The sequence below is a fragment of the Papio anubis genome, chromosome 9 (assembly GCF_008728515.1).
Source record: "Papio anubis isolate 15944 chromosome 9, Panubis1.0, whole genome shotgun sequence".
In the NCBI taxonomy this organism is placed as follows: domain Eukaryota; kingdom Metazoa; phylum Chordata; class Mammalia; order Primates; family Cercopithecidae; genus Papio; species Papio anubis.
This window is the reverse complement of record NC_044984.1, coordinates 9,270,736-9,296,728: the sequence shown is the minus strand read 5'-3', so window position 1 is coordinate 9,296,728 and position 25,993 is coordinate 9,270,736. Positions and strand designations below refer to the sequence as shown.

Below are 25,993 nucleotides of genomic sequence, written 5' to 3'. Positions count from 1 at the left end.
GAAAATTGCTGTTGTCTTTACTCACCTAACATTCATTTCCTCTGAGAGTCAACTCCTTCCTTTCAATACATTCTTATTTTCTATCATGATATTGCTTTGTACCACATAAAATACAATTATAGTTTTTTAACAGTCAAAAAATTTTAAGTTATCAAGCATTAGTTTCTTTTGTAACCAAAATACTGTTGGAGAAGTAGCTTCAACTTTTTTTCTTTTAAATTCTTACAAACACCAGTTTATTCTGTTGTGATGAGCTGATTTTTGAAATAATTTGTGTTTCATTTGTTCCTCTAGCTATATTTATTTTAAAGGCTTTAAATTCTGTGTTACTGGAGCAGTTACACACTGACATATTTTAGTCGTTGGGCTTTTCTTGGTTTCGTTTTGTTTCGAATCATTCTTGGGGTTGAAAACACAGACTGTGGTTTAGATCACTCATGGTAACTGGAGGCAAAATGCATGACAGTAAGAATGTGGAGAAAGACATTGCACCATCCGAATTGCCTGCAAACCCAGGTAAAAAGCTGGGATGTAGAGTAAACGTGAGGACTGGAATGGGAAGGTAGTGGTAGTGATGGGCTCACACAGGTAAGGTACTGATCCAGTAAGAAGTTTTCAAGGATAAGAGATGGAATGTGGGAGTCTATAAATTGGCTTATAATTCATGTGAAATATGCATATATTTATATTCACAGTTGTAACAACTAAGGAGAGGGAACAATGAAACATGTAAGACAATGAGATAAGGTTAAGTTTATGATTGAAAATAAAAATAGTGAATTTCACTAAAAAAAAACTACAAACTCTAAAGTGTTACTCAGATACAAGATACTATCATTATTACATAGGTAGAAAACCTACCATGGAAGCTCATAAGAGAGAAAAGGTAGAAAATAGTATGTAAAGGACATTTACAAATCAACAAAGTAAACAAAGGTTGAAGTAAAAACTTAGGGCATTCTAATGTAATTATGTTAGATTGGATGCACTGGAACTATATATATAGAGAGCTTTATATGATGATTTATATGATGATTTAGTAAGTGAAAAGCTTTATATGATGATTTAGTAAGTGGAAAAAAAATGTCTTTTGCCACAGTTAGAGAAAATCAAGGTTTTATAACTTAGGACTTAAAAGTTTGGAGTTTTTTTCCTCCCATCTTAAAAGGTAATCATTTAAAGAAAAGGTAATTCAGAGGGGGAAAAAGATGAACTCTAAATGTTGTTAAATGACTTAATTTGTTTCTTCACTCACTGGGTATTTTGAGCATTTTATACCAACTGCTTTGAAGTATTTGTCAGATAGTTCCAACATCTCTGTCATTTCCCTCCTTGGCTTGTACTGTCTTTCCCCACCGAAGTTTACATTTTCATGGTTCTTCATATGCTGTGTAATATTGGACTGTAATTTGAACTTTTGAATAAATATTTAGTTAGACTGGATCTTATTTAAATTTTGGAGAATATTGATACTATTGTTTTAGCAAGCAATCACACTGGTGGGATGAAGACAATCTGTGGGATCCGGTTCCAATGTCAGTTCCATTCTGAAAGCCTTTGTAGAGCTTTTCAGGTATATGCCTCAACCCGGGGTGAAACTGGCAACTGCGCAATGCTCTATTCATTAGCTCGGGTCTTAACATCTTTAGTATGCCAATTAGAAACACATCTAGGCATGCATAAGTTGAGGGGCAGGTGAATCCAGGAGTTTATAAATAATGTTCATGGATCTCTTTCTAACGTTTCTCCCTCTTCACCATCTGACCAGTACTTTCAGGTTCCCAGGGGCTTCTCCTTTCCATCCTCCATGAAACGCGGGGCTCCTTTTATTCTGATGAACCATACACTTCTGCAGTCATTTTTGCATCTTTAAACTCATGTGGCAGAAGGACAGCGAGAAAGAAGAAAAAAAAGCAAGAGGTTTGGCCCCACTCTCATGGAGCCACAACTCTACTGAATGGAGAGGACTGACTTTTCTTTTTTTTTATTTCTGAGACGGAGTCTCACTCTGTGGCCCAGGCTGGAGTGCAGTGGCGGGATCTCGGCTCACTGCAAGCTCCGCCTCCCGGGTTTACGCCACTCTCCTGCCTCAGCCTCCCGAGTAGCTGGGACTACAGGCGCCCGCCACCTCCCCTGGCTAATCTTTTGTATTTTTAGTAGAGACGGGGTTTCACCGTGTTAGCCAGGATGGTCTCCATCTCCTGACCTCGTGATCCGCCTGCCTCGGCCTCCCAAAGTGCTGGGATTACAGGCGTGGGCCACCGCGCCTGGCTGAGGATTGATCTTTCTCAAGGTTTTGGCTATTGCACGTTGCTGTAGTTTCCACTACCATCATCAGATTGCCTGAGGTTTGAGGCACATGGCAGTGTAGACAAGAGAGAGGGAGAAAAAATAAATGTGGTGTTTTCATACTCTATTTGAAGTAGGAGTTTGCTTTTTTGTTCCTCAAACCATACCTCTAGTGCTTCTCCTGGAGCCCTCTCTATTTTTATGCTGAGGGATGCTCAATTCCATGTTTCTGGCTGTATTAAGTTCGGGGCATGATATTAGAGGAGGGAAATTTAAATTCACCACTGGTTTGATGGCTCTTTAAATTTGGATATTCTTGTAAGATCTGCTGCTAGTATATCCTTTTTCCTTTTGCTCTTTTTTTGGTTTAAAGACCATATTTTTAGAGCCATTTTGGGATCACAGCAAAATTGTGAGAAAGATAGTTTTTTTGTTGTTTGTTTTTCATTTTCTCCTTGTTGCCACACATACATAGACTCTGTCTTAGCCTGTTCTGTGCTGCTATTACAGAATACCCAAGACTGGGTAATTTATAATGAACAAAATCTATTGGCTCATAGTTCTGGAGGCTGGAAAGTTCAAGACTGAGAGACACATCTGGTGAGGGCCTTTTTGCTCCATCATCCCATGGCAGAATTTGGAAGGGCAAGAGAGCACATGCATAAGAAAGAGAGAGCAAGAGGCACCAAACTTGCTTTGATAACAAATCCACTTTCGTGATAGTAAACCCACTCGCATTATAAGGAAGGACATTATGACCTGATTCCCTCTTAAAAGGCCCACCTCTCAACACTATTGCACTGGGGACTAAGTGACTAACACATGAACTTTGGAGACGCATTCAAACCATAGCAGTCTCTAACATCAACAGTCTTCACTGGCAGTACATTTATTACAATTAATAAACCTACACTGGCTTATTGTAGTCACTCAAAATTCATAGTCTGATGGGTTTCCCTTTGTCAGTGACCTGACCTGTCTCCCTGACTGCCCTTAATATTTTTTCTTCCATTTTGACCTTGGAGTATCTGATGATTATGTGTCTTGTGGTTGATCATCTCATGAAGTATCTTATTGGGGATTACCTGAATTTGAATGTTGGCCTGTCTTGCTAGGTTGGGGAAGTTCTCATGGGTTATATCCTGAAGTGTGTTTTCCAACTTGGTTCCATCCTCCCTGGCTCTTTCAAGTACTCCAATCAGTGGTAGGTTCAGTCTTTTTACATAGTCCCGTAGTTCTTGAAGGTTTTGTTCATTCCTTTTCATTCTTTTTTCTCTAGTCTTGTCTGTCTGCCTTATTTCAGCAAGATAGTCTTTAAGCTCTGGTATTTTCTCTTCTGCTTGGTCAATTTGGCTATTGATACTTGTGTTTGCATCATGATGTTCTCTTGCTGTGTTTTTCAGCTCCATCAGGTCATTTATGCTCTCGCTAAACTGGTTATTCTGGTTAACAGCTCCTGTAATCTTTTATCATGCTTCTTAGCTTCTTTGCATTGGGTTAGGACATAATGCTGTAGCTCGGAGAAATTCATTATTACCTACTTTCTGAAGCCTACTTCTGTCAGTTCATCCATGTCAGCTTCAGCCTCGTTCTATGCCCTCACTGGAGAAGTGTCTCAATCATTTGGAAGACAAGAGGCATTCTGGCTTTTGGAATTTTCAGGGTTTTTGCATTGTTTTTTTCCTCATCTTTGTGGATTTATCCATCTTTGATCTTTGAGGCTGATGACCTTTGAATGGGGTTTTTGTGGAGTCTTTTTTGTTGATGTTGTCTTTGTTACTTTCTGTTGGTTTGTTTATCTTCTAACAGTCAGCCTTTCTGCTGCAGATCTGCTGCAGTTTACTGGGGAGCCACTCCAGACCCTGTTCACCTGGGTATCACCAGTGGAGGCTGCAGAACAGCAGATCGCTGCCTGCTTCTTCCTTCGGAAGTTTCGCCCCAGAGGAACACTGGCCTGATGCCAGCTGGAACGCTTCTGTATGAGGTGTCTGGTGACCCTTGTTGGGAAGTCTCACCCAGTCAGGAGGCACAGGATCAAGGACCCGCTTATGTAGAGAGTCTGATGTTCCCTTAGCAGAACTGGTGTGCTGTACTGGGGGAATCGCACTCACCCGGTTCATCTGGTCTCTTCAGAGCCAGCAGGAAAGATTAAGTCCGCTGAATCTGAAACTGCCTCTCCCCTCAGGTACTCTGACTCAGGGAGATGAGAGTTCTGTCTGTAAGCCCCTGACTGGAGCTGCTGGAATGCTTGCAGGAATGGCCCGCCTGGTGAGGAGGGATGGCTCAAGATCCCACCTAAAGAGGCAGTCTGGCCACAACCTGCCACAGCACTTTGCTGCACTGTGGGAAATTTGGCCCAGTCCAAACCTCTCAGGCTCCTTTGCACTGTCAGGGGCAAACCGCCAACTAATGGTGGTCACCCCTCCCTGCAGGAACTTGGTCATTCCAGGCACACTCCAGACTACTCTGCTGGCAGCGGGGATCTCAAGTCAGTGGGTCTTAGCTTGCAGGGATCCACAGGAGTAGAACCCATTGATTGAGACTGCTGGGCTCTCCTCCTTGGCTTCGGCCCCCTTTCCATGGGACTGGATGGTTCTCCTGCCTCACTGGAGTTCCACTCACCACTGGAGCATGTAAAAACTCCTGCAGCTCAGGGCCTGCCTAAACAGCCACCAATGGGAGTGGCTGTCATTGGTTTGCCCAAGTTTGTGCTTGAGACCCAGGGCCCTGGTGGTGTAGGCTCATGAGGGAATCTTCTGATCTGCAGATTGCAAAAATCTGTGGGAGAAGCATAGTACCCCTGGTGGGTAGGACAGACCCTCCCCACTTCCCTTACCTCAGGGAGGCAGGTCTCCCCGCCCTGTACAACTCCTGGGTGAAGTGACACCCCACCTGCTTTCTCCTTGCTTTCTGTGGGTTGCACCAGCTGCCCAATGAGATGAACTTGGTACCTCAGATGGAGATGCAGAATTCACCTGCCTTCCACATTCATCTCACTGGGAGCTTCAGACCAGAGCTGTTTCTATTTGGCCATTTTGGCCCCTCCCGTCAAGTATGTTTTCTTTTGTAAGAAACTGCCAAAGTGGCTGTAGCATTTAGCTTTCTTACCAGTAATGCATGAGACTTCCGGTTGCTCCACATCCTTGCCAGCATTTGATATTGTTAGTGTTTTAATGTAACACTTAAGTAATATGTAATGATATCTCATTGTTTTAACTTGCAATTCTCAAAGGACATATGATATTAATAATTTGTCTTCTCATTATTTTGATTATGTCTTTTGCAGATCAAAAGTTTTTCGTTTTAATGAAGTCCAGTTTCTCAGTTCTTTCTTTCATGGATTGTGCCCTTGGTATTATATCTAAAAAGTCATCACCATACCCAGAGTTATCTAGGCTTTCTCTTATGTTATCTTCTATGAGTTTTGTGTTTTACATTTAGGGCTATGATACATTTTGATTTATTTTTGGGAAAAAGGCAAAATCTGGGCCTAGATTCATTTATTTGTATGTTAGTATCTAGTTGTTCAGCATCATTTGTTGAAAAGACTCTCTTTTTAAAATTGTATTGCTTTTGCTCCTTTATCAAAGATCAGTTGACTGTATTTATCTGGGTCTATTTATTTTTAGTCTACTTCTCTGCTTTCTATCCTTTTACATTAATATATTTGTCGATTCTTTTTTTTTTTTTTTTTTTTAAGAGACGGAGTCTTGCTCTGTCGCCCAGGCTGGAGCACAGTGGTGCGACCTCGGCTCACTGCAAGCTCTGCCTCCTGGGTTCACGCCATTCTCCTGCCTCAGCCTCCTGAGTAGGTGGGACTACAGATGCCCACCACCACCCCCAGCTAATTTTTGTATTTTTAGTAGAGACAAGGTTTCACCATGTTAGCCAGGATGGTCTCAATCTCCTGACCTCGTGATCTGCCTGCCTCGGCCTTCCAAAGTGCTGGGATTATAGGAGTGAGCCACCGTGCCCGGCCTTATTTGTCTATTCTTTAACAAATACCACATTGTCTTGATTACTGTAGCTTCAGAGTAAATCATGAAGTCAGGTAGTATCAGTTGTTTAACTTTGCTCATCTCCTTCAATAATGTGTTTGCTTTTCTGGGTCTTTTGCTTATCTATACAAACTTTACAATCAGTTTGTTGATATTTGCACAATAACTTGCTGAGATTATTATTATCATTGCATTTAATCTGTAGATTAAGCTGGGAAGAATTGATATCTTGGCAATGGTGAGTCTTTCTCTCCATGAACATAAAATACTTCTCCATTTATTTAGTTCTACTTTGATTTCATTCATCAGTTTGTAGTTTTCCACATATAGATTTTGTACATATTTTGTTAGATTTATACCTAAGTATTTTATTTTTTGAATGCTAATGTGTATGGCACTGTGTTCTCAAATAAAAGTCCGTTTGTTTATTTCTGGCATATAGAAAAGTGATTGACTTTTGTATATTACCCATGCATTCTACAACCTTATATATCAATAACCTCGCATATCAGTTCCCAGAATTTTCAGTTCTTCAAGATTTTCTACATGGATGATTATGTCATCTGCAGAGAAATACAGTTTTATTTCTTACTTTCTCATCTGTATACCTTTTATTTCCTTTATTTCCTTTTCTTGTCTTACTGTGTTTTCTAGCACTTCCAGAACAATGTCGTAAAGCATTGGCGAGAGGGACATCTTTGCCTTGTTCTTGATCTTAGTGGGAAAACTTCAAGTTTCTCACCATACTTGAGGATGTTAGCTGTAGATTATTGTAGATATTCTTTATTAAGTTGAAGAAGTTCTTCCCTATTTCTAGTTTACTGAGAGTTTTTGTCACAAATCCATGTTGAATTTTGTTTACTGAGAGTTTTTATCACAAATGGCTATTGAATTTTGTTAAATTTTTTTGTATATATTGATATAATCAAGTGATTTTTTTAGCTTGTTAATGTTATGGATAACATTAATTGATTTTTGAATGCTGAACTTGCCTTAAATAGCTGAAATAAATTTCACTTCATCACAGTGTATAATTCTTTTTATACATCATTGGATTGGATTTGCTAAAGTTTTGTTGAGGTTTTGCATCTATGTTCATGGGGTATAGTGGCCCATAGTTTTCTTTTCCTGTAATGTCTTAATCTGATTCTTCCTATTAGGATAAAGCTGGCCTCATAGAATGAGTTAAGAAGTAGTCTCTCTGCTCTGACTTCTAAAACAAATTATAGAGAATTGGTATAATTTTTTCCTTAAATGTTTGGTTGAATTCACCAGTGAGTCCATCTTGACATGGTGCTTTCTGTTTTGGAAGGTCAACTTCTGTAATAAATGTGAACATATTTAGGTCATCTATTTCTCCATGTATGAGTTTAGAGAAATTGTGTCTCTCAAGTGACTGATCCTCTGTGTGGACATAGAACTGTCCATTTTAGCATCCATGGGATCTGTAGTAATTGCTACTTATTTATTTCTGATATAGGTAATTTGTGTCCTTCCTCTTTTCTCCTTAAACAGCCTGGCTAGAGCCTTATGCATTATTTTTAATCTTTCAAAACCTAGTTTTTGGTTGTGATAACTTTTTCTATTAATGTCTCATTTTTTATTTCTGCTCTAATAATTTTCTTTTCTTCTGTTTACTTTGTACCTGATTTACTCTTCTATTTCTAGTTTCCTAAGGTATAAACTTAGCTAATTAATTTTAGATCTTTATTTTTTTCTAATAGATGCATTCAATGCTATCAATTTCTCTTTAAACAATGCTTTTACTGCATCCCACAAATTTTGTTAAGCTGTATTTTCATTTTCATTTAGTTGAAATATTTTAAAATTTCTATTGTGATTTCTTCCTGTTTAGAAACACATGTTTCTATGTGTTTGTTTAGAAACATATTGTTTAATCACCACATGTTTGTGGAGATTAGTGGGATTTAAAACTTTTCTTTGTTATTGATTCTAATTTATTTACATTGTGGTCTGTATGATTTCTATTTTGTTAAATTTGCTAGGGTATGTTTTACGGCCCAGAAGGTGGTCTATTATGGTGACTTTTCCATGTAATCTTGACAGTGTATATTCTGCTGTTGTTGGACAAAGTAGTCTATAGATGTCAATTATATTCAGTTGATTGATGGTGTTGCTGAGTTCACCTAAGTTCTACTGATTTTCTCCCTGCCGGATCTGTGCATTTCTTTCTTTCTTTTTATTTTTTCTATTTTGTTGTTTTTGAGACAGAGTCTCGCTCTGTCACCCAGGCTGGAGTGCAGTAGTGCAGTCTCATCTCATTTCAACCACTGCTTCCCGGGTTCAAGCAATCCTCCCACCTCAGTCTCCTGAGTAACTGGGAATACCAGCACATACCACCACACTTGGCTCATTTTTGCCTTTTTGTACAGACAGAGTTTTACCACATTGCCCAGGTTGGTCTTGAACTCCTGAGATCAAATAATCCAGTCTTTTTGGCATCCCAAGGTGCTGAGATTACAGGCATGAGCCACTGTACCCTGCTGGATCTGTGCATTTCCAATAGAGTGTTGTTGAAATCACCAACTAGGAAAATGAATTCATTGATTTCTCCTTGCAGTTCTATTAATTTTTGCCTCATGTAGTTAAATACTCTCTTGTTAGGTGCATGCACATTTAGGTTTGGTATGTGGAAACATAACATAGTTTCTTGGAAAACTAATTTTTATACCATTATGCAATAATTTTCATCATTCTTGATAAATTTCCTTGCTTTGAGGTTTGTTCTGTTTGAAATTTGTATAGCTTCTCCTGCTTTCTTTTTTTTGTACCAGTATGATATATATACATATATATATATTTACAATCCATTTCCTTTTAGTTTGTGTGTCTTTATATTTAAAGTGCATTTCCTGCAGATATCGTATAGTTTAATCTCTGATTTTTAACTGGTGCATTTAGATCATTGATATTAAAGTGATTATTAACATAGGTGGATTAAATATCTACCATATTTCTTTCTGTTTTCTATTTTTTGCCTTTGTTCTTTGTTTCTATTTCATTTTTCATTCTCTTCAGAGACAGAGTCTCATTCTGTTCATTAGGCTGGAGAGTGATGGTGTAATTATAGCTCCCTGTACCCTTAAAATCCTAGGCCCAAGTGATTCTCCCACCTAAGCCCTGAGTACCTGGTATTACAGGCATGTGTCACAAAGCCTGGCTGATTTTTATTTAATGTTTTTAGAGACAGAGTCTTGCTACGTCTCCCGGTCTGGTCTTGAACTTCTGGCCTCAAATGATCCTCCTGCCTCAGTGTCCCAAAGGGTTGGGATTATAAGTGTAAGCTACCACACCCAGCCTTGTCTTCCATTTTTTTCCCTGCATGTTTAGTTTTTAACTTAGCATTTATAAAGTTCCATTTTTTTTCTCATTCTTGGTATATCAATTATACTTTAAAAAATGTGATTTTAGTGGTTACCCTAGTGTTTGCAATATACACTCACAACTAACATAAGCTTGCTTTCAAATAATACTATACCATTTCACAGGTACTGTATCTTCTATTAAAAAAATCCTAATTCCCTGCTTTTATCCCATGTGTCATTTCTGTTATTTATTTTATTTACATATAAGAATACATAAGCATGTAAATATATATAAAGAGATATATATAAGCACACATAATTAAATATATTGCTACAATTATTATTTTGAACAAATTGTCATTTGTTAGATCAATTAAGAATAAGAAAAATAAATAGTTTTAATTTACCTTCACTTATTTTTTATATTCTTCCTTTTTCATATAATTTATGTTTCTAACCTGTATAATTCTCTTTCCGTTTAAAATAATTGCATTTACCTTTTTTGTTTTTTGATATAAGACAGGTCTACTGGCAACAAGTTATCTCAATGTTTGTCTAAAATAGTATTTGTTTGTCATGCATTTTGAAGAATTTTTTAGGCTAAAGAATTCTAAGTTAATAAGGTTTTTTTCTCTTAATACTTTAAATATTTGTTTCCGCTGTCTTCTTACTTGCATGGTTTTTGAGGAGAATGTAAACATCATTTTTATCTTTGTTTCTCTACATGTAGAATTTATTTTCCTCTGGATTCTCTTATGATTTCTTAAATATTTTATAAAGGGGGTACAGGGGCATATGTGAACTCGATATTTTTCATTCAGTATTTCTGTCAACTTAAACTGCTAAAAACTAAAATCTGTTGATTAAGACAAATATCTTGGGAAACATCAATGTAAAGCTTGCTAATGTCTCTAGTGTTGGGGGGAATGTTAGAGAAAAATATGCCTATTTAGCTAAGGACAAATCTAGATAAATTAACTAGAAGTGTGAATTGTATGCAAGAGATTGTGTCAGAACAGGGTTCCAATAATAAACTTTATAAGAGGTTTTAGATAACCTAAGACATTTTGAAATATAACACAGATACAGGAAATTATACAATACAAATATGTAGCTTGATTAATTATTGTAAGATAAACACCTTTGTTGACTCCTGATATGGCCTAGCTGTGTCTTCACCCAAATCTCATCTTACATTGTAGTTCTCATAATCCCCACTTGTCATGGGAGGGACCCAATGGGAGATAACTGAATCATGGAGGTGGTTACCCTCATGCTGTTCTCGTGATAGTGAGTGAGTTTTCAAGAGATCTTATGGTTTTATAAGGGGCTTTTACCCCTTTGTCAGGCACTTCTCTCTCCTGGTGCCACGTGAAGAAAAACATGTTTGCTTCTTCTTCCACCATTATTGTAAGTTTCCTGAGGCCTCCCCAGCCATGCAGAACTGTGAGTCAATTAAACTTCCTTCCCTTTTAAATTATCCAGTCTCGGGCAGTTCTTCATAGCATTGAGGATGGACTAATACAACTACTAACATTGTCTGAGAAAGATCCTTGTTATGTGGCTCAGAGGCCCTCTATGTATTCTTAACTATTCACTCTCCTATCCTTCCAAGAATAACACTAATTTGACCTCTACCATAATCACTTTATCATTTCAGTTTTGCCTTTTTTCCTCCAAAACAATGCCTTTTAAGTCTATTTTAATCAATAGATCTCCTCTTAATATTGTTTAAAAATATTTCTTTACATTTTTAGACAGGAATCAGAATAATTTGCTATGTTGAATTTCCAACGATTTGGATGTTGATTTCATTCCTGTGGTTTAGTTGGCATGAATCTCTCCAATTGAAAGGGTAACCTGAATATGGTAACTGGAAAGTTAAAAATCAATTCTTTTAATTTTCAAAAATAATTAAACTGTAGAGATAGAATAGTAAGTTCGTAAGATGACAGGTCATTTGCATCCTCTAGTAAAAAGGGAAGGAATTAAATAAAAATAACATTTTGATGGTTAATGCTTCTGGCAGTATTATGTATGTATTTAATTGCTAAAATGTTTTTCAATAATTTTTTCCAGGTTATCGGCATTCAAAAGAGCATTCTAGTAAAGCTACCTTAATTTGGTCCTTATTTTTCTTAATCATGTTTCTGACAATCATAGTGTGTGGAGTGGTTGTTTTCAGCGGTAAGTGAACTGTAATCTTCATTCATCTAGAGAGAATTATACTTGTAAAAAGAAGAGAAAGAATCTAAATAATGTTGTTATTCTTTACAGCTTTTAATATATTGTCTCACTAATTGAGTTAAACTCCAATAGCTTTTTAAGTGGCATCAAAAATTTTAATTATGTAAATAGGGTTCACATTATTCCAAGTTTAGTGAGAAGATCAGAATCTTCAGAAGGTAGAAGACAGACCACTATTCCTTAAGAATATTGATGCAAAAATTTTAAAAAACAGTAAACTGAAAAATAGTCCCTTATCCAATCTAGGGACATAGTTAATTTTACCTCCACAACAGCCTTGTTTCATGAAAAATAGCAAAACAGATGGTTTAAAGTATACAAAACTACTAAGTGGCTATAACATCACAGGCAGCCTGGTCTTTCTTTCTAGCTATTTGAGCATGTTCTGGCCCTTGTTTTTTTTAGCATATGTAGCCCATCTCCCTAGAAAACAAACTCCTTTTAGTGATAGTACCCTAAAAGCAATTTAGCTATAAAAATTATCTTGTACCTCAAAACATGCTTGCATTGCATCTAATATAAACCAAACTGAGACATAGAAAACTACAAAAACACTTTCCCCAAACCTCAGGCCACTCTACGTATCAACCTAAAATCTACCCCCATTATTGGATTCTGAAGTAATTTCGGAGAGACCCTTCAAATACTGCTTACATAACTTAGAGTCAGCAACACTTGGAACACTCCATGTTCTAGATAATTCCTATTCATTTGCGAATCTTTTGCTTATTATCTTTTGCCATTTTGAAACCACAGATAATATACTTTATACATTTATGAAGCAAAAATAATTTTTTTATTTCAGATATTTAAGTCAACTAATTATAACTATTTAAGAAAGAAAAAATTGGAAGGAGACAATTTTTGTAGTCTGTAGATACCTCAATATTAATCAAGGGAATGTATTCTAAAATATAATTTAGATTTATAGCCCTTTTTTTACAGTAAGCATATGAAATTGACACTTATGACTGTTTTCCTTTGTTATCCATTATGTGTTTCGTTTCCTTTCAGCTAGCACTTTGACTGGAAATGATTTCTTGTGTGGAGCCAATAGCTGAAGCTATCTTTTAATCTCGTCATTTTCTTTCTTTCTTTTTTTAAATGTGTCATTATTTATTGCTTTGTATCATTTTTACGTTTTATTTAACATTTAGATTGTTAGTTAACTATTCAGATGTGATATTTCCCCATTTAGATAAAGTTATTTAGATTGGCTTTAGTTATAAAAATTCCTAATAGAGCTTTGCAGTTATAGCTCTGGTCCCTGACTTTTTTTTTTTTTTTTAATTACACTTTAAGTTCTGGGATAAATGTGCAGAACCTGCAGGTTTGTTACATAGGTATACACGTGCCATGGTGGTTTGATGCACCCATCAACCTGTCATCTATATTAGGTATTTCTCCTAATGCTATCCTTCCTGTTCCCCCCAACCCTCAACAGGCCCCAATGTGTGATGTTCCCCTCCCTGCATCCATGTGTTCTCATTGTTCACCTCCCACATGTGAGTGAGAACCTGCAGTGTTTGGTTTTCTGTTCCTGTGTTAGTTTGATGAGAATGATGGTTTCCAGTTTCATTAGTCTCCCTGCAAAGAATATGAACTCATTCTTCTTTATGGCTGCATAGTATTCCATGGTGTATATGAGCCATATTTTCTTTATCCAGTCTATCACTGATGAGCATTTGGATTGGTTCTAAGTCTTTGGTATTGTGAATAGTGCTGCAGTAAACATACATGTGCATGTGCCTTTATAGTAGAATGATTTATAATCCTTTGGGTATATACCCAGTAATGGGATTGCTGGATCAAATGGTATTTCTGGTTCTGGATCCTTGCGAAATTGCCATGCTGTCTTCCACAATGGTTGAACTAATTTACACTCCTATCAACAGTGTAAAAGCATTGCTATTTCTCTGCATCCTCTTCAGCATCTGTTGTTTCCTGACTTTTAAATGATTGTCATTGTAACTGGCCTGAGATGGTATCTCATTGTAGTTTTGATTTGAATTTCTTTAATGATCAGTAATGATGAGCTTTTTATCATATATTTGTTGGCCACATAAATGTATTCTTTTGTGAAGTGTCTGTTCATATCTTTTGTCCATTTTTTGATGGAGTTTTTTGTTTCTTTCTTGTAAATTTAAGTTCCTTGTAGATTCTGAATATTAGCCCTTTGTCAAATGGATAGATTACAAAATTTTTTGATAGTTTTTTTTTTTTTCTTTTTTTGGTGTGCAGAAGCTCTTTAGTTAAAAGATCCCATTTGTCAATTTTGGCTTTTGTTGCCATTGCTTTTGGTGTTTTAGTCTTGAAGTCCTTGCCCATGCCTATGTCCTGAATGGTATTGCCTATGTTTTCTTCAAGGGGTTTTATGGTTTTAGGTCTAACATTTAAGTCTTTAATCCATCTTGAATTAATTTTTGTATAAGGTGTAAGGAAGGGATCCGGTTTCAGCTTTCTACATATGGCTAGCCAGTTTTCCCAGCACCATTTTTTAAACAGGGAATCCTTTCCCCATTGCTTGTTTTTGTCAGGTTTGTCAAAGATCAGATGGTTGTAGATGTGTGGTGTTATTTCTGAGGCCTCTGTTATGTTCCATTGGTCAATATATCTGTTTTGGTACCAGTACCATGCTGTTTTGATTACTGTAGCCTTGTAGTATAGTTTGAAGTCAGGTAGCATGATGCCTCCAGCTTTGTTCTTTTTGCTTAGGATTGTCTTAGTATACAGGCTCTTTTTGGGTTCCATATGAAATTTAAAGTAGTTTTTTTAAAAAAATTCTGTGAAGAAAGTCAATGATAGCTTGATGGGAATACCAATAAATCTATAGATTACTTTGGGCTGTATGACCATTTTCATAATCTTGATTCTTCCTATCCATGAGCATGGAATGATTTTCCATTTGTTTGTGTCATCTCTTATTTCCTTGAGCAGTGGTTTGTAGTTCTCCTTGAAGAGGTCCTTTACATCTCTTGTAAGTTGTATTCTTAGGTATTTTATTCTTTTAGTAGCAATTGTGAATGAAAGTTCACTCATGATTTGGCTCTCTGTTTGTTATTGGGGTATAGCAATACTTGTGATTTTTGCACATTGATTTTGTATCCTGAGAATTTGCTGAAGTTGCTTATCAGCTTAAGAAGTTTTGGGGATGAGGCGATGGGGTTTTTTAAATATACAATTATGTCATCTACAAACAGAGACAATTTGACTTCCTTTCTTCCTATTGAATACATTTTATTTCTTTCTTTTACCTGATTGCCCTGACCAGAACTTCCAATACTACGTTGAATAGGAGTGGTGAGAGAGGGCATCCTTGCCTTGTGCCAGTTTACAAAGGGAATGCTTCCAGCGTTTGGCCATGCAGTATGATATTTGCTATGAGTTTGTCATAAATAGCTCTTATTATTTTAAGATATGGTCTATCAATACCTAGTCTATTGAGTGTTTTTTGCATGAAGGGGTGTTGAATTTTATAAAAGGCCTTTTCTGTATGTATTAAGATAATCATGTGGTTTTTGTCATTCGTTCTGTTTATGTAATGGATTACATTTATTAATTTACATATATTGAACTAGCCTTTCATCCCAGGGATGAAGCTGACTTGATTGTGGTGGATAAGCTTTTTGATGTGCTGCTAGATTCAGTTGGCCAGTATTTTATTGAGGATTTTTGCAATGATGTTCATCAGGGATATTGGTCTAAAATTATCTTTTTTTTGTTGTATCTCTGCTAGGTTTTGGTATCAGGATGATGCTGGTCTCATATAGTGAGTTAGGGAGAATTTCCTCTTTTTCTATTGTTTGGAATAATTTCAGAAGGAATGGTACCAGCTCCTGTTCACACCTCTGGTAGAATTTGGCTCTGAATCTGTCTGGACCTGGGCTTTTTTTGGTTGGGTAGGCTATTAATTACTGCCTCAATTTCAGAACGTATTATTGGTCTATTCAGGAATTCAATTTCTTCCTGGTTTAGTCTTGGGAGGGTGTATGTGTCCAGGAATTTATCCATTTCTTCTTTGCCTGGGTATCGCCAGCAAAGGCTGCAGAAAAGCAAAGATTGCTACCTGCTCCTTCCTTTGGAAGCTTCATCCCAGAGGGGCACCCACCAGATGCCAGCTGAACTCTCCTGTATGAGGTGCCTATCAGCCCCTGGTAGGAGGTATCTCCCAGTCAGGAGGCATGGGGGTCAGGGACCCACTTGAGAAGGCAGTCTTTCCCTTAGAAAAGCTCGAGCTCTGTGCTGGGAGATCCATGGCTCTTTTCAGAGGTGGCTGGCAGGAATGTTTAAGTCTGCTGAAGCCACAACCACAGCCACCCTTTCCCCCAGGTGCTCTGTCCCAGGGAGATAAGAGTTTTATCTATAAGCCCCTGACTGGGGCTGCTGCCTTTCTTTCAGAGATGTCCTGCCCAGAGAGAAGGAATCTAAAGAGGCAGTCTGCCTGCAGTAGCTTTGCAGCACTGTGGTGGGCTCTGCCCAGTCCAAACTTCCCCATGGGCTTTGTTTACACTGTGAGGAGAAAACTGCCTACTCAAGCCTCAGTAATGGCAGATGCTCCTCCCCTCACCAAACTTGAGCATCCGGGGTCCACTTCAGACTGCCATGCTGGCAGCAAGAATTTCCAGTCAGCTAATCTTAGCTTGCTGGGCTCTGTGGGGGTTGGACCCACTGAGCACAACCACTTGGCTCCCTGGCTTCAGCCCCTTTTCCAGTAGAGTGAATGGTTCTGTCTCAGTGGGTTCCAGGCACCGGTGGGGCATTGAAAAAAAACTCCTGCAGCTAGCTTAGTGACTGCCCAAACAGCCGCCCACTTTTGCGCTTGAAAACCAGGGTTCTCGTGGTGTAGGCACTCTAGGGAATCTCCTGGTCTGTAGGTTGCAAAAACCGTGGGAAAAGTATAGCATCTGGGCCAGATAGCACCTTCCCTCACAGAACAGTCCCTCACGGCTTCTCTTGGCTAGGGGAGGGAGCTCCCCCACCCCTTGTGCTTCCTGGGTGAAGCAACGCCCCATCCTGCTTCTGCTTGCCCTCCGTGGGCTGTACCCACTGTGTAACCAGTCCCAATGAGATGATCCAGGTACCTCAGTTGGAAATACAGAAATCACCTGCCTTCTGCATCGGTCTTACTGGGAGCTGCAGACCGGAGCTGTTCCTAATCAGCCATCTTGCCCTCTCTGGTCTGGTCATTTTCTTTAAACTGGTTGATAGAGGAGCAGTGATAGCACAGCAAAGATGCACAGATTTGGGGAAAGTCATCCTGCCTTATGGTCTGGTTCAAGGAATTACATTATAATAGTTATAATTTGGTACCTAGTTTATGATACCAAACCAGGTACAATACATGTTTGCCTGGTGTTATGATTTGACATTCAGATTACACCAGTTATTATTCATAACCAAGCATGATTTCTCATCTCATAAGAGCCAAATCCAAGGATAGTGATGCCAATTGGTAGTAATGATTCTATGAATACCCAGCATTCTGGTCTATAATAGACACTTTCAGAACTGTTGAGTTGAAGGGAGAAGGGGATCATATAACAGAAGATGAACAGTCAGCTACTAGGGCCTCAGTGACAACTATCTGCAGAAACATTCATTGCTTTAGATCCCACATGAAGAGAGCATTTCTTCTAATTATATAAGAAGTGGGTCAGAAAAGCCTGTCCATGAGGTATTGCTGCCTTCAAACTGTAGAAAACCTCACTAAATCTCCTTAGCGGAAGGAAGCTCACTGTACAACAACTTATTTCATATTTATGATAGTATTTAGACATATACAAGGCCTTTTCACATCAAGAAAGCTTATTCACATGAGGTGTCTATGTCCTGCCCTTCATTTTACTAAGTCATCTAGAGCAGCAGTCCCCAACCTTTTTGGCACGAGGGACCAGTTTTGTGAAAGACAACGTTTTCATAGACTGGGGTCAAAGAATGGTTTGGGGATAATTTAAGTGCATTTCTTTTATTGTGCCCTTTATTTCCATTATTATTACATTGTGTAATAATATATAGTAAAATAATTATACAACTCAACATAATGTAGAATCAGTGGGAGCCCTGAGCTTGTTTTTCTGAAAGTAGATGGTACCATCTGTGAGTGATGGGAGACAGTAACAGATCATCAGGCATTAGATTCTCACCAGGAGCCAACAACCTAGATTCCTCACATGAGCAGTTCCCAATAGGGTTTTCACTCCTATAAGAATCCAATGCCACTGCTGATCTGACAGGAGGAGGAGCTCAGGAGGTAATGAGTGATGGGGAGTGGCTGTAAATACAGATGAAGCTTCACTCATTCATTCACTGCTTACCTCCTGCTGTACGGCCTGCTTCCTGACTTGCCATGGACCAGTACTGATCCATGGCCTAGGGGTTGGGGACCCCTGATCTAGAGCACGTGGAGAACCATCTGTTCTCCAAAGCTGATCAAATGCTATCATTAATGTATCTAATATTTTAAGAAAGGGTAACACTGTTGAGAGCCAAATAGATACATGGCCCAGAGCAAGGTTAAGTAATTCCTTTTTCAGCTCACCCCCTGCTGAAGGCATGAGTTTGAATCTCAGTTTTGCCATTTGCTATGTACTGTATACAATTATATTTAGCATCATATTTCTCATTTGAAAAATGAAAATAATACATTTAATACTTAATGAGAATGTCAGAAAGTATATTAGCACTTGGTAATTTATACAATACAATATAAAAGTATAAATTTTTATTTTATTTTATTTTTTAAATTTTATTTATTTTTATTTTATTTTCAGCAATAAGAGCTAACTGCCATCAAAAGTCATCAGTATGTCTTCAAGCTGCATGCCCAGAAAGCTGGATTGGTTTTCAAAGAAAGTGTTTCTATTTTTCTGATGACACCAAGAACTGGACATCAAGTCAGAGGTTTTGTGACTCACAAGATGCTGCTCTTGCTCAGATTGAAAGCTTCCAGGAACTGGTAAGAAAATAGTTCTGGTCAGAATCAAAGATTCAGGCCTACAAGGATATTTTTTCCTGTGAAATTATCTAAGAGGTAGGTTTAGACATCTGCCTTATATTGATTTTTTTTTTTTTGTATAAGAAAATAGTAACCTAGCATGTATTACATTTTACAGTGAACCATCTAAAATTACCTTAACATTCATGGCAGGAACAGGCCCAGAAGGCAAGCAAGCCAGAGGCTTCTTTGACTTGTGAGCCAAAACTGTGCAAATAAGGATTAGAAAAGTACTGGTAAAAACACAATTTTAAATGTGTAAGAAGTTAGCAACATTGTTTCAAAATAAATCAAACAAGGCCAGGAGCAGCAACACATGCCTGGAACCCCAGGACTTTGGGAGGCCAAGGCGGGTGGATCACTTGAGGTCAGGAGTTCGAGACCAGGCTGGCCAACATAGTGAAACCCCATCTCAACTAAAAAATACAAAAATTAGCTGGGCATGGAGGCACATGCCTTCCAGCTACTCAGGAGGCTAAGGCAGGAGAATTGCTTGAACCTGGGAGGTGGAGGCTGCATTTAGCCGAGATCACGCTACTGTACTCCAGTCTGGGTGACAGAGTGAGACTCTGTCTCAAAAAAATAATAAAATAAAAACAATAAGTCAAGCAAGAATGATGTCAGAGAGGATGGTAGACTAAAAAGCTACAGAAATCTGTTCCTCCACTAAGAAAACTATTAAACTGTCAAAAACTGTCTGAAGTAGTTATTTTGGAATTCTTGAGTCTAGTTAAACACTGGAAGCATCAAGGGAAGAGTTTGATAAAAAGGATGACAAATTTTGGTTTATGCCAGTGAATTTCAGCGTTTCTACTCAATAATAACTATTTTCCACACCCCATTATTGCAGGGAGCCATGGGAACTGCTGCCCATGTTCCTGTAATGAATTCCTGCTGCCAGGGTGGACAATAAGAATCTTTTTCTCCAAATATCAGGGTTATCGCTGATTTCTGCCTTTGAATGCCGAGGGGCAGAAACAGAAGTAAGCTATGATTGCGTCAGTCCTCATCAGCTGAAGTGGCTTCCAAAGGATTTAAATAAATAGTATGTGTTTTTCCTCGATTTGGGAAGCAGGCATTTAAGACAATTTTTGTTAGATAACTGGCTGACTGCAGAGATAACAGAACAGAGATTTCAATGACCATGCACAACAGTGAATAAAAATAGTTGGGAAAAATCATGACCAAATGACTCTGAACCACAACAACCAAGATTCGACAATCCCTGAAAAGCAAAAGAATTAAGTTACCAGAGTTACCACAACATAGTACTCATAACGTCCAGTTCTAAAAAAAAAACACACACACACACACACACACAAGACATGCAAAGTAAAGTATGATTCATTCACAGGAAAAAAAAGTAATCTGACAGAAACTATCCCTGAAGAGGCCCAGATATTAAAAATATGGGTCAAGAATGTTAAATCAGCAGTCTTAAGTATAACCAATGAGCTAAAGGAAACTAGACAAAAAGCTAAAGGAAACCCAAAACATAATAAATGAACAAAATTAGAATATCGATATAAAGGTAGAAATTGTAAAAAAGAACCAAGCAAAAATTCCAGAGCTGAAAAGTACAATGACTGAAATTTTAAAATAATTTTAAAAATTCACTGAAGAAGTTCAACAGCAGATTTGAGAAGTAAGAGATCAGAAAACTTGAAACTAAGACAACTGAAACAATCCAGACCAAGAAAAACAAAGAAAAAGAATGAAGACAAATAAACAGATTCTAAGAAACCTGTAGGACATGAGCAAACATACCAAGATATGCACTGTAGAAATCCAAGAAAGAGAAGAGAAAGAGAAGCAGAAAAATACACTTAAAGAAATAATGAACAAAACTTTCCAAAATCTGGGGAAATATATAAATATATACACCCAAGAGGCTCAATGAACTCCAAAAGGGTAAACTTAAAGAGATCTACATTGAGACAAATTATAGTCAAGCTGACAAAATCCAAAGAGAGAATTTTGAAAGCAGCAAGAATGAAGCAACTCATCATTTACATAAGACCCTGAATAAAATTAATAGCTAATTTTCTCTGAGAAACCATGGAGATCAGAAGGCAGTGGAATGGCATATTTAAATGTCTGAAAGAAAAAATAAAACTGCCAACCATGCATTCTATATATAGCAAAGCTGTCCTTCAAGAATGAAGGAAAAAATAACACATTTTCAGATAACTAATAATTAAGGGATTTTATTACCAGTAGATATGTGCTACAAAAAATGCTAAAGGAAACCTTTGAGGCTGAACTGAAAGGACACTAGAAAGCAATTAGGAGCCCCCAAAATAAAGAATATTCATAAAGGTAACAATAGAGGTAAATATAAAACCCAGAATTACTGTATGTGTCATATAATTTATAACTTCTCCTATTTATAGCTTTCTATATTTATATTTATCTATAATTTCATAGGCAAATGAATAAAAATTATAAATCTATGAGAGTGGTCATATAATGTATAAAGATGCAATCTGTGACAATCTTACGAAGCAGGAGGGATGAAGACATATAGGATCAAAATGTTTGCATAGTTATTGAAGCTATGTTGATATTATGAAATTATATTGTTACAAGTTCAAGATGCTAATTATAATTCTCAAGGTAACCACTAATAAAATTACTAAAAATATACAGAAAAGGAAAAAAGGAAAACAATACACTATAAAAAATCAATTAAATACAAAAAATGTCAGTAACAGACAACTTGAGAAACAAAGACATATAAGATATAGAGAAAACAAATGATTAAATGGCAAAAGTAAACTTTGTTTTAGTAATCACATTAAATAAAAAAGGATGAACCCATCCTATGAAAGGGCCGAGACTGACAAGTTGGCTAAAAACCAAATAAATTAAAAAGAAAAACAAGACTCATCTATATGCTGTCTACAAGAGAGTTGTCTTAGATATAGGGACACAAGTTGAAAGTAAAAGGACTTAGAAAGATATTCCATACAAGCAGTAGTAACCAAAATAGTGTTGAGTGGCAATATTTTTGTCAGACAAAATAAACTAAGGTAAAAAATTTTACAAGAGACAAAGAAGGGCATTATGCATTGATAAAAATTTTGACATAGCAAAGTAATTATCAGTCATAAAATATATGTACTTACTAACAGAACCCCAGAATATATGAAGTGATAATTGCTATAATTTAAGGGAGAAACAAACGGTTGTATGAAAAGTTGGAGAATGAAATATTCCACTTTCAATATGATATTAAACAACTAGACAGAATATCAATAAGGAAATCGAAAATTTGAACAACACTATAAACCAATTATCCCTAATGGGCATATACAGAATAATCGACCCAGCAAGAGCAGAATACTCATTCTTCTCAAGTGCACATGGAACATTCTTCAAAATAGACCATATGTTAGACCACAAAACCTAAAAATATTAATACATTTGAAAAGTTTGAAGTCATAAAAAGAATCTTTTGCAGTTACAATGGAATGAAGTTAGAAATCGATAACTAGAAAAACCGGAAAAGTCACGCATATGAAGAAATTTAAAAACCCACTCTTAAACAGCCAGTGGTCAAAGAAGAAATCACAAGGGACTCTAGAAAATACCTTGAGACAAATGAAGTAAAAATACAAATAGCACATTGATGGTATACAGCAAACGTAGTTCTAAGAGGGAAATTTATAGCTGTGAACAGATAACTAAAAAGGAAGAAAGGTCTCAAATCGATAGCCTAACTGTACACTGTAAGGAACTAAAAAAAGTAAAGCAAAAATAAAAGTCATCTTTATGATTTGGAAGAGTAAAAGATTTACCTAAGAAGTCCCTAAATTTACTACTAATAAACGAAATTGTTTATATATTTAATTGCATTAAAATTCAGAACTTGTAATCATAAAAAGGACAGTACATGCTGACAAGCAAACACAGCAAAGGAAACCAGCCTACACTGCTGCTGTGAGGATAATTTGGTACACTTACATTAGTTTGGTGTCATTTCCTTCTTTCTGAGACAGAATCTCACTCTATTGCCCAGGCTGCAGTGCAGTGGTATGATCTTGACTCACCACAACTTTTGTCTCCCAGGTTCAAATGATTCTCACACCTCAGCCTCCCAGATAGCTGGGATTATAGCTGTGTGTCATCATGCCCAGCTAATTTTTGTATTTTTTTAATAGAGAGGGGGCTTCACCATGTTGGCCAAGGCTAGTCTCAAACTCTTGGCCTCAGGTGATCCTCCCACCTCGGCCTCCTAAAGTACTGGGATTGCAGGAGCCTGGCCTAGTGTCATTTCTTAAAGTTGACAAAAAGCATATCCTGGGGCCTAAAAATTCTATTCTAGGACAAGTGACAAGAATGTCATAGCAGCATACATTCCAAACTTGATAAAACCCTGGTGTCAACCAATAGTATAATAGATAAATTGGGGAAGAGTCATACAAAGAAGTACTATACAGAAACAAAAGTAACCAAATTATCAACAATTTGTCTCAGTTTTAAATTATCTTCTTTTGATATATATAATGTAGCATACCTATTCTGTGTGTGTTACTAAACAATACAAAATAAAAATGAAGAAAATTATGAGTAGGTAAGAATATAGCATAGCAGCAACATTTCTGGGAGAGGATGGGTTATGTTAGATTAATGACTATCATCTCTGTGTTTTCTGAAAGAATTTCCTGTTGAGATATAAAGGCCCCTCTGATCACTGGATTGGGCTGAGCAGAGAGCAAGGCCAACCATGGAAATGGATAAATGGTACTGAATGGACAAGACAGTAAGTTCTGAAAAATCTGGCAGTAATATTTGTATTTGAATTTACTTTGCATTAAATCTAAAGTATTCTCTAGTTACATGCTTTAAAAATTCTCATTTTAAGATTAGTCATAAAAGAAGATGGTGCCAACTTGTATGTTGCAAAGGCTTCACAAGTTCTTCAAATGAATCCAACACCTGTCATGGTGAGGTAGACTGACTGTGAACTTGGCTCCAGGCTTATCTATGTCATTTTCAAACACTTTCATTTTGAGCAAACCATACATTATCTTTAAGTCTGTTCCTGACCTCCACAACAAAGTTAAATTGCACTTGTCCTCCTGATTTCACAGGGTTGATGTGAGGAACAGAGGTTTTTTTTTTTTTTTTTTAATTAATTAATTAATTAATTAATTATTATTATACTTTAAGTTCTAGGGTACATGTGCATAACGTGCAGGTTTGTTACATATGTATACTTGTGCCATGTTGGTGTGCTGCGCCCATCAACTCGTCAGCACCCATCAACTCATCATTTACATCAGGTATAACTCCCAATGCAATCCCTCCCCCTCTTCCCCCTCCCCATGATAGGCCCCGGTGTGTGATGTTCCCCTTCCTGAGTCCAAGTGATCTCATTGGAACAGAGGTTTTGATGTTTCAGAGAAAGATTATGAGTGACAGCAATTACACCTATTATTTAAAATAAAATGATAGTTTTAAAATTTGTAAATGGGTAAAGTTTGGCACTAGAAAATTTAATCTCAGTTGTGTATTTATAGGATATTTAGATTACTAAAAATATTTGAGATAATGCTGGAAAAATTGGATTCACACAATTTCATTCAACGTTTGTCTGAGAGATGAGACGGTTTTGAAAAGCTACTTTATTATAATACATTCATCAATATTGGAAATATAACTTTATTTAATAAGAAGAGCCCCAGACTTGACATTGGCAGGTTTGAAATGAGTTTTTTCTCATTAGCTTTTGACCTTGGATAGGATGGTAAGTTTTAGAAATCAGAGAACACGTACATTTATACATTGCTGTATCTACACTGTCCAGCACATTGTGACTGCTTTATAAATATCTAGAATTAACTTTTATTTCCTATTTTACAATACGGAAGTAGTAAATTTTCTCTACCTAATTCTCAAAATGTTTTTTTTTTGTTTGTTTGTATTTTTGAGAGACAGGGTTTCACTCTGTTACCCAGGCTGGAGTGCAGTAGTACCATCATAGCTCACTGCAGCCTTGACTTCCCTGGCTCAAGTGAGCCTCTCACCTCAGCCTCCTGAGTATCTGGGACTACAGGTGTGTGCCACCTTGCTTGGCTTTTTTTTTTTCCAGAGATGGGGTCTCACTATGTTGCCTGGGCTGATCTTGAACTCCTGAGCTCAAGCAATCCTCCCATCTCGGCCTCCCAAAATGTTGGAATTACTTACTGGTGTGAGCCACCACGCCTGGCCTCTCAAAATATTTTAAGGATCAAATATATTGTTAACTAAGCAGTTGTTAGAAACTGCTCATCACTTAAAGAAATGTGAAATATTATATGATTAAGGTCTAGCGTGTTTCAACAGTTAGCAAATCATATCATAGATGATAGTGATTCCAATGAGCAAAGAGGAGAAATTTATAATCCAAATGCTGACCTAAAATATCTGTGCCAAGTCATCTAAACTCAGCTAAATAGCACTGCAGTTCCAGTACTAAAACAAACAGGGAAGTCGGAGGAATAAAATCAAGCATGGTTTTTAGATATAGCTGCTGAGTCTTCAGTTATTTAAGGCAGCAAAATGTTGGGAAACGGTGTAAAAGAAAACAGGTATCAGATTTCTCCCATCAGCCAGCTAAGGCTTTGGATGTACTGGAAAGAATATTACGCTTACAGACATGAAATAGGTTTGATTCAGGACTTTGCACTATTCCGGTAGTTAATTTATAACATCTCCTGCTAAGCAAAGCCCACTGACTAATTAGTCACCGCTACATAAGGAAAAACAACGTTATTTTTAGAGGTTGAATTAATGTTAGTTTTCTCACTTTCTCATCTTCTTTCTCTCTGCTTTTGAAGACATGTTCAGTGACACACTGATTCTGCTTCTTCTCTTGCAGGTTTCCTATCCTGGGAGCAGGAGAGTGTGCCTATTTGAATGACAAAGGTGCCAGTAGTGCCAGGTACTACACAGAGAGGAAGTGGATTTGTTCCAAACCAGATACATATGTCCAGATGTTACAACAAAGCCCCAACTAATCTTTAGAAGCACATTGGAACTGATAACCCCATTTTTCCCATTTTAGAATGAGCAAAGAATTTATTTTTTAAAATTGTATTTATTTTTTGTTGTTGTTGAGATGGAGTCTCACTCTGTCACCCAGGCTGGAATCC

General features: G+C 37.2%; 1 protein-coding gene across 6 annotated transcripts; it reads left to right on the top strand.

Annotated features, from left to right (window-relative positions):
* Nucleotides 1-334: 334 nt before the first annotated feature.
* CLEC2D (C-type lectin domain family 2 member D) lies at nucleotides 335-25,993 on the top strand. Of its 6 annotated transcripts, XM_021922022.2 has the most exons (6): nucleotides 385-516; nucleotides 11,693-11,800; nucleotides 18,631-18,815; nucleotides 23,516-23,619; nucleotides 23,722-23,803; nucleotides 24,798-24,899. In XM_021922022.2, exons 1-6 carry the CDS (start codon nucleotides 438-440, stop codon nucleotides 24,897-24,899), a joined length of 660 nt encoding a protein of 219 aa, XP_021777714.2. In that variant the 5' UTR covers nucleotides 385-437. The 6 variants fall into 6 exon arrangements, with proteins under 6 accessions (XP_021777713.2, XP_021777714.2, XP_003906007.3 ...); XM_003905958.5 differs by lacking the exons at nucleotides 23,722-23,803; nucleotides 24,798-24,899 and adding an exon at nucleotides 25,720-25,902; XM_021922019.2 differs by lacking the exons at nucleotides 385-516; nucleotides 23,722-23,803; nucleotides 24,798-24,899 and adding exons at nucleotides 6,316-6,340; nucleotides 25,720-25,902.